This window comes from Apium graveolens, chromosome 2 (assembly GCF_009905375.1).
Source record: "Apium graveolens cultivar Ventura chromosome 2, ASM990537v1, whole genome shotgun sequence".
Taxonomy (NCBI): Eukaryota; Viridiplantae; Streptophyta; class Magnoliopsida; order Apiales; family Apiaceae; genus Apium; species Apium graveolens.
Genome location: NC_133648.1, coordinates 115,881,998 through 115,891,773, shown reverse-complemented (window position 1 = coordinate 115,891,773; position 9,776 = coordinate 115,881,998). Strand labels below are relative to the sequence as shown.

Here is a 9,776-nt window from a genome sequence, read left to right as displayed (position 1 = left end):
TTGAATATTAACAACCTATAATTAGATATCTAAAATTAATAATATTTGTCTGTATATATACTAAATTCTTATTTTTTTGAAGACTTTATATAAAATAAATTTATTTTCAGCAAATAAATCTAGGTCTATGTATATAATAGTTCCTACTGCCCCTTTTGAATAGTAACTTCAACCCCTTTTTAGCATTGTACCCACCAAGTTGTAAAAAATTACTAAAGTTGCCACTGATTAGTTTTTTAAAATTACATATTGGATGAGAATAAAGATTATATTGGATGAGAAGAAAGCTTATGTTGAAAGCTTCTTAAACTTCTCTTGGAAGGTAAGAATGTGTCCTATACACTTTTGAATTTGAAATTCAAATTCTAATTAGTTTCTTTAGGTTAATTAGTGATTTCTCCCCCTCTTTTGAATAGTTTCTTCACCCACTTGAATATTGTGTATACAAATTCCTGTTGTTAATTTGACTACGGGTTGATTCATTGTGCAAGGCATGGGTGGTGAAGAAGGTGACAAGTTCTTTAACCTGGAAGATTTGAATGCAGATTATGGTCGGAAGTACAGAAGAACGAAACAATTGAATCGTAACAAAGAGAATGTGGTTGTCGACTCTGTTGTTACTGATCGTTGTGCTTTATCTTCTTCCACAGGTAAGGAGTACAACCACAGGTATGTTAGTTGTTATTGAATACCTTTTCTTCGTATGTGTGAATATAAGTAAGACTTCTGTTTGTGTTTGTTCAACACCCGTGTTAACAGGATTAATGGCCAACGTTCATACTCCATCAACCAAGACGAATCGATCACCTCTGTTCACCCCAGCAATAGTTAGTACTGGGAGCCAAAACAAAACACCTACAAGTACAGATTCTAATTCTTACAAAATTTAAACCGCAAACATACTTAGGCTTATGTTCTGACTACCCATTGTTTTGTCTGTAATGCAGGTATGTTGACGGAATCCACGCCAAATATTGTTAGATTGGTGGGAAAGAGGAGGAAACTTGGTGACTTGCCTAGGTCAGGCCACTTGAATGAAACAGCTGCAAGTACTGTTTGTTTTCTTAATTTACTCTGTGTTTTTCTTGCAAAGCAACTGCTATTTTATGTTTATGAAGCAATAATGCGTTTAATATTTGGTTGGTAGAATGTAGTAGTCCTATTGTTACTCCCCGATCAAATAGCAGAGTAAACTACATGAGTCCTCTTGAAGGTAGTCAGGACAGAACTCCATTATCAGATGTAACAAATTCAAGTAGCGCCTCATTTTCTAGAAATATGTTGAGAGGTAAATATTAGATTCTATCATTGTTAAGCTTTTGTCTGTCTATCCTTATGGTAACAGGAATAACTAAATAATAGTTGTTTTAATTATGAAACAGAGGAAACGCGATCAAACATTAATGATGTTTCGTTAAATGGACGTGAACCTTTGAACCGGAAAGGGAAGGAAAATTATCTTGGATTTGGTAGAGAATTATTCGCATATGAGATTGTTAGTGATGATGAGGAAGAAAGTAATGACTTTAATGAAGGTGAAATGAATGTGATATTGCGTCATTGTTATGTCTTACGTAATTATGATTTACCATTTAATATTTTCTTGCAGGTCCGAATGTAGTTGCTCCTTCGTTTTTGTCTGATGATTCTGAAGGATCAGATTATGAAGCAAGTGATTGTGAATCAAGTGGTAAGAGAAACAAAGATGTACTCCTAAAAAGTATCCACATTTAATTTTGTCAAACTAAAATAAAAAAATGCAGATGATGCAGATTGTCTTAGTTGGTCGCTTGATGGTGATGATGAAGTCATTGTTGATGGGATGAATTCGGATTGTAATTTGATGCAGAGCAGACATGCACTGCGACATGTCGTTCCTGAGGAGTATGCTTCTTTGGGTGGTCCTACTGCCATATGTTCCAAATGTCATGCTCGGATGTGGAAGGAAGAAAGGGTAAATAAAAATGTGACTAAAGGTTGTCCTATATTTTCTCTTTGTTGCATGAAAGGTACTGTGAGATTGCCTCCAATCCCTCCTACCCCTAAGTATTTGCTGGATTTATACAACGACAAGAAAAGAGGTCCTACTTTTCATAGATTGATACGGCTCTACAATGCAATTTTTGCCTTTACTTCTATCGGTGGTAATATAGATCATTCAATTAACAATGGAAGGGCGCCTTATGTATACAGATTGAATGGTCAGAACCACCATGTTTTTGGATCTTTAATACCGAAAGACAATGAAACCCCCAAATTTTGTCAACTTTACATTTATGACACCATTAACGAAGTTGATAATCGTCTTCGGTGGGTTAGTGTTCATGACCGAGAAAGTGTTGATAAAGAGGTTGTACGAGGTCTTATAACAATGTTAGATAAAACTAATCAATTGGTTGGTGAGTTTAGGCAGCAGCGTGATTTGTATGAAAGCGATGAAATAGTTGAGCTGCAGATTACACTCAAATTTATCAGATCTGAGAGTGGAAGAGAATGTCATATTTCTAGCACCGATGAAGTTGCTGGCATTATGGTTGGTGACACTGAAGAAACCTGTAGCGACCATGATATAGTTGTTAACGAAAAAGGTAAAGGTTTAGTCCGTGTTTCTTATGTTCATCCGAAGTTGATGGTTTTACAGTACCCTTTACTCTTTCCACGTGGAGAAGATGGATTTCACCCAAAGATTAAATTTCAAAAGACTACTGATAGTTCTTGCAAACCACGTGGCTTTTTGTCTCTGAAGAATTACTACTCATATACTTTCCAAATTAGAGAGTCTGATGGTAAGGTATATTTAGAAATTAATATATGTTTGTTTATGTTCCCCAGAAATAAATAATGAAAGTTGTATTGTAGGTTTGACTCCTCGGCTAGGTGGAAGACTATTTCAACAGTATATGGTAGATGCTTTTTCTACCATTGAACAGACATGACTATGGTGGATCCGTACTCACCAAACTACTTTATGGAATGAATTATACAGCAATATTTGTAGATCTGTTAGCAGAGGTGACATGGACAGTTTAAATACCGATAAAGGTATAGTTCTGCCAGCTGGCTACGTTGGTTCGAAGCGATACATGCAACAAAATTTTCAAGATGTGCTGGACGTATGATGTTACATCGGACATCCTGACATATTCCTGACTATGACTTGTAATTCTCTTTGGGATGAAATTCAGAAGATGATGGAGTATGTGCCTGGTTGCATTGCTCCAAACCGTCCTGACATCATATCAAGGGTGTTTAGGCTAAAACTTGATCAGTTAATGGTAGATATTAAGGACAAAAAATACTTTGGTGTTTGTATTGGAGGTAAGATTGTTTACCAGGACTTTCTTAGTTTAATTTCTAATTAGATTTTTCTTTGCATATTGCCAATATAATCTAAATTTTCCCGTTTTGCAGTTATGTATGTCGTCGAGTTTCAGAAAAGAGGCCTTCCACATGTACATATGTTAATATGGCTAGATGCTGATTCAAAGAAAACCTCAAGCAGAATGTGGATAATTTTGTATCCGCAGAAATCCCAGATCCTTTATTAGATCCGGTTGGTTATGCAGCCGTGAAGGAATTTATGATCCACGGTCCATGTGGTTTGTAAAATATAAAGTCTCTGTGCATGAAAGATTTACGTTGCATACGTCATTTTCCGAAAAAGTAAGATTTAGGCATACCCTTTTTTGTGTCATTTCAGAATCCAATAAGTTACCCTAATACCTAAACTTTGTAATAATTGAATGGTTTCAGGTACTGTACTCGAACTACTTTTGATGACAGTGGCTTCCCGATGTATATGCGACGCAGGACAAACATTACTGTTGAAATAAGGAAGGTTGAGCTGGACAACCAGTGGGTAGTACCATACAACCGGGATCTTTTAGTCAAGTATCAATGCCATATGAATGTGGAAATATGTTGTCATGCACGCAGTCTTAAGTATTTATTTAAATACTGTTTGAAAGGCCATGATCGTGCTACGGTTCATGTCCAGAGAAAGAGAAAAAGGCAAGCGAATGACACTGATGAGGGGGGAATAGATGAGATAAATGCATATTTTGATGGGAGATATTTATTCGGTGCTGAATCAGCCTATAGGATTTTTGGCTTCCCTATCCATCATAGAAGTATATCTGTTGAGAAACTTCAATTTCACTTACCAGGTGACAAAAACTGCACCTTTCGTGCCAATGAAGCGCTAGGGAAAGTTGCTGCCAGGGAGAAGAACAAGTTCAGTAAACTGGAAGCCTTTTTTATTTAAACTCTGTTGATGTTAATGCACAGAAGTACACTTATGATGAAACCCCACGATTTTATGTGTGGAATGATGGTGAGAGGAAATGGACCATGAGGAAGCGTGGGTTTCAAATAGGTAGATTATGTTATGTGCATCACAGTACGGGTGAGCCTTGGTTTCTTCGTTTATTGCTTACAAAGGTACGTGGTGCCACCTCCTTTGAGTCTTTACGTACCGTTAATGAAGTATGTTATAGTACATTTCGCGATGCCTGTAAAGAGTATGGTTTACTTGACGATGATAAAGAATGGCATGAAGTGTTGACTCAAGCTTCTGCAGGTGGATTACCTCCCCATGTTTGACAGCTTTTTGTCCATATTATTGTCAATTGTAAAGTCACTGATTTGAAGACTTTATGGAGTACACATTGGAAGAGCATGGTTGATGACATTTTACTCAGACGACGTCAAAGTTGTCCAAATACCTTATTCACTCTTAATGACATGCAACTGCAGTTCTATGCTTTATGAGGTATGACACCTTTTTACATTATAGTGTAGGACAAATTTTAAAATTTTTGTGGGCTGGAAATGCAGTCCATTAATTGTTCGTCATTTTTTCTATGATTGGGTGAATGTTGTTAAATAGTTTTAGATATCAATTATTGTAGAAATAGATGAGTTGCTCCGGTCAGTTGGTAAATCCTTGAAGAAATTTGATCAGTTGCCTCAACCTCCTCGCAGCTATTTGAACAATGGAACAAACAATTTGATAATTGAAAAGACAAGCTATGACACCAGGAAGATGGAGTATGAAACTGCCAAGCTACTACAGGACTGTACAGAGGAGCAGAGGAAAATATATGATGCAGTAATACAATCTATTGACACTAACGTTGGAGGGATTTTCTTCGTTTATGGTAGTGGGGGTTGTGGAAAGACATTCTTATGGAGAACTCTTATATTTAAGTTACGTTCACAAGGTAAAATTGTGCTTCCAGTTGCTTCTTCAGGGATTGCTGCCATATTAATGCCCGGTGGTCGGACTGCGCACTCCAGATTTAAAATTCCAATAGTTCTTGATGAATGTTCAATATGTAATATTGCCCATGATTCAGATGTTGCGCAACTCATAAAGCAGACACAACTAATAATATGGGACGAGGCGCCTATGCAGCACAGGTACGCATTTGAATGCCTAGACCGTTCATTGAAGGATATCATGAAAGCTGTTGATCCAGAACGTTATGCCATGCCGTTTGGCGGTATTACCGTAGTTCTGGGTGGTGATTTCCGTCAAATCCTCCCAGTAATTACGTATGGAGATCGTGATGATATTGTAGCTGCCTGTATCACTAGGTCACGGTTGTGGTCCATTTGCCAAGTATTCTTGCTGACAGAAAACATGCGCTTGAAATAAGGTGAGAGTGATAGTGAAGAGCATAAAAAGTTTGAAAATGGGTACTTGACATTGGTAATGGCCAGGTCAGTCCACCTCGAGTCTGCAATTTCCCAGTCACTGAAAATCAAATTTTGATTCCGTCTCAGTTCTGTGACGTACAAACTGAAAACACAGTTGATAACATGATTCGTAGCACGTATCCTAATTTTGCTCACAAAGGGCACAGTACATAGTACTTGAGCGAGAGAGCTATTTTGACCCCTACCAATCAGACTGTGGGCCACCTCAATTCGCTTATTGTAGATAAGCTCCCCGGAGAATATGTGTCTTATTTTAGTGTTGATGCTGTAGAGGAATTTGGTGGGACAGATGAGGATCTGAATGAAGCCTTCCCAATAGAGTATTTGAACTCCTTAAATGTAGCTGGGATGCCACCTCATGATCTGAAACTGAAGGTTGGGGCTGTTGTTATGCTAATGCGTAAGTTGAACCAAACCCTAGGTTTGTGTAATGGTACAAGGATGATTGTGACCAAATGCCTGAGATTTTGTGTGGAGTTTGAAGTAATCTGTGGTACGTTTGTTGGTTCGAAGCATTTCATTCCACGTATGGAGCTTTCTCCCTCAGATACAAAGATGCCATTCAAATTGGTACGGAAACAAATGCCTTTACAGATTTGCTATGCCATGACAATCAATAAATCTCAAGGTCACTCCCTGAAGACAGTTGGGCTATACTTACCTAAGTCAGTGTTTAGTCATGGACAGTACTATATTGCTATTAGTCGAGTAACCTCACCCACTGGCCTCACTATATTTGTTGATGATGAGTCTGGTGCAGCTACAAATATCACCCAAAATGTTGTTTACAAAGAAGTTTTTTACGGCCTTCCAGAAGCTTAGTTTGTTTGAAATTTTACAATTACTTATATAACTATAACAAGTATATTTTGGTGAAGAAGAAAATACCCTTTCCTTTTGGGTGATATTTCATGCCGCTTATATAATTTTACTCCTGAAGCGGCATGAAATTTTATAATTACTTATATAACTATAACAAGTCATTAACCCATCAATTGAAATGTACCTTCGTCCACATTTGCCTGAGCCGCATCATGCAAAATCCCAGGTATTTGACTTCCTCCCGATGATATCTCACTAACCAATCCTAGAATACAAATAATTAGTTATAATATTGCATACATCCCAACGATCACCCGCACAAAATATACACATACGTATGAAACTATAACAAGTCATTAAGGCATCAATTCAAAGGTACCTTCCTCGACATTTGCCTCAGTCGTATCATGCAAAATCACAGGTAATTGACTTCCTCCTGATGAAATGTGATTAACCAATCCTGGAATAAAAATAATTACTATTAATTATGCATACAGGCCAACAGACATCCTACCTAAATGGACAGAGTATTGTTGTACCTGTTGTTTGGCCTGGCGATTTCTCCAAATGAGCATCTGTTATAAAGCAAACAAAATTGGTTATTTTGTATGGTTCTTTGGTAATATACTACATACTGAAATGAAAATTACCTGAAGAATCTGAATCTGACGTAGACATATCAGTAACCTCAAAACACAGTATTTTTCCCAGCTCTTTCAAAGACACTTTAGCAGGTGCAGAATGAAGAACATCCATACAATTTGTGCTAAATATTGTTAAGTATAGACTTGATGGACCAACACAATCGAAGAAAATCCAAAAACTCTCCCTCACAGAATAATTGTTAAAAACTTCATCCAAATCGAACAAACTTTTATTGTGCTCAGAGAACTTAGCAATGTACTGCCACCCGTCACCAAACGAAAGCCTAACTTTGTCACCCAGCATTGAACCATAAGTGTCTATAAACTTTGATGGTAATTCCTATATAGTACAAATATAGATGTGAAGAACATAAATGTATTAGCCACTCCCTAAAATTGTTACAACAAATGTAAGTTATGCAATTCCGTTACCAGATTCCCGTCATACAGCATATCATGACTAACCATTTTGAAACATTTTTTGGCTGAAATTCCACTTCCATGAACTGCCCAGGAAGAATACAACATGGTTAACAATTTTGTCATATACAGTTAAAGTTTTTTGAGGTCTGATAAAGATCTGCAAATATACCTTCAGTTTTTGATTCATTGTCATTATCATTGTCAATGATACTTATATTCAACCTCTGCGAATACTCTGTACGCGAAAACACACAAACATCCCCTTCTTTCAAGTTCACATATTCACAGAATTTTGTCAACTCTTTGTTAAAGAGCAAATTCTCATTCTCCCATTTCAAGTTTATAATCCAAGTACTTTTGTTCAGGCATAACTGAACCCAGGTCATTTGTTCATGTACATTTAATCGGGCGATATCATTGGGCAGCACCTAACCAATATAGAATTAAAATTAAAATTAATAGTAGAAATAGCAAGCGGAACTGACATTCGATTGAGAAAAATGTAACCTGAGTGTAAGCGTTTTGTTGAAGGTGTTCTCCCTCAATGTAAACTCTGTCACTTAGGCGGCTGTCACCCATTGCATTGTAGAAGAACCTTGTTGCCAGTTTCTCAATTTCGGCCGGACTAAAAATTTTCCGATCACGTCCTCTACCGCACACTTTATTATATTGAATAGGCCTTAGTGGGTAATCAATCTCCACCGTATTACCATCAAATATTTGAACATGAAAATGTCCATGGTCTTTGTAATCAAGAAGGAAGACACTGTATGGTTTGATTGCATAGAAATCCATAATTTTTCCAACATTTCCTATGCATGCATTGGCACTATCCAACGAACATTGCCATGCATCACCATTTCTAACCTGGAGATACACTGTTCCGGTCAATTCATTTCCCACAATTTTTACAAACTCCTCAGGCAAAGCCTGAATCGGGAAAATATAAATAGATTAATTGTACTGACTAAGCAAATTCAATTAGAACTGAAGTACAAGTACAAGCCTTAATATAAGGATTTGTGATCACAAAGTAGGAAACAACATACCAGCTCTCCTTTGTTATATGCTTCTACAAAAACAGTACATAGCAATTGCATTCCTTTCATTCTGAATAACACACTCTTCCTGCGTCAGTACATATATGTCTAATAATTTAATTGATCATATATATTACGCACATGAACAAATAGTAAAGATTGAAGAAAAGAACTTCTTACCTTTAACAATGCGCAATGAGACGCTCAGAACTTAAGAAACCCCTTTCTCAGTTTGTGGAAGTTACTGGATAACCCCTTTCCTCGGCTCTCCCCCTGAATGTTCAATAACTGCAACTTGCAACTGCAATTGGGTTGTATGTGGTTCAGTTCAACTTTTTTTTAATTAAAATGCAGAGGTCTTTTATAAATATAAATTATGTTATGCATTTATTGAATTTAACTAACCCATATATTCGGTCAAACATTATATCAATTCTATATAATATCGATTTGAAGGAGTATACAATTTTTTAACCAAAATACTAGATTCGAAAATTCTATTATTATAATATTTGCACACCATTATAGGAAAAAAAGGAAAAAAACAATTTTTATTAATATAATATATATGAATTTCCATAGTCTCTTGAATTTTAGCATTTAAATCAAATGCATCTTCAACCAACCATATTATTAATTATAATTAAAACAAATCACGATTTGTAATAGATTTTTCTCTTAAACGTTAAATATTAATTTTGTGAAAGTAATTTTTATATCAAAATATATATATATATATAAATATGAAGTTTGTTTATAAACAAGATTTAGACCGGTGAAGACTGACGACCATAATTAAGGGAGGCACTGTACATTGTCTAAGATTACCTATTACAACCATTTGGTCTAAATCTACTTCCCAAATCATATATCATATATCATATATCAATATTTTATTATTTCGATAATTAATATAAAGTTATTTTAATTCGTTGATACCAATTCACTTACCTATTCATATTAAATTAAAACCTGACAATATATAATATTATAAGAATCTGGAACTGTAAGTCGATAAAAAATTTCAATTATTTAAAATTTTGTATAAACTTATCAAATTTGGATTTTGGGCAATTGGTCATAAAACTTACTTCAGTAACCCACTCTTTTATTTTAAATACATCGA

At 35.8% G+C, this 9,776-nt stretch overlaps 1 protein-coding gene across 1 annotated transcript; it reads left to right on the top strand.

The window, feature by feature from the left end:
- The first annotated feature begins 493 nt into the window (after nt 1-493).
- On the top strand, nt 494-6,543 carry LOC141692425 (uncharacterized). The gene is made up of 13 exons (XM_074497257.1): nt 494-669; nt 760-827; nt 948-1,049; nt 1,148-1,288; nt 1,383-1,535; nt 1,610-1,690; nt 1,764-2,791; nt 3,186-3,318; nt 3,412-3,517; nt 3,754-4,238; nt 4,911-5,623; nt 5,725-5,866; nt 5,945-6,543. Exons 1-13 carry the CDS (start codon nt 494-496, stop codon nt 6,541-6,543), a joined length of 3,927 nt encoding a protein of 1,308 aa, XP_074353358.1.
- Nucleotides 6,544-9,776: the final 3,233 nt, after the last annotated feature.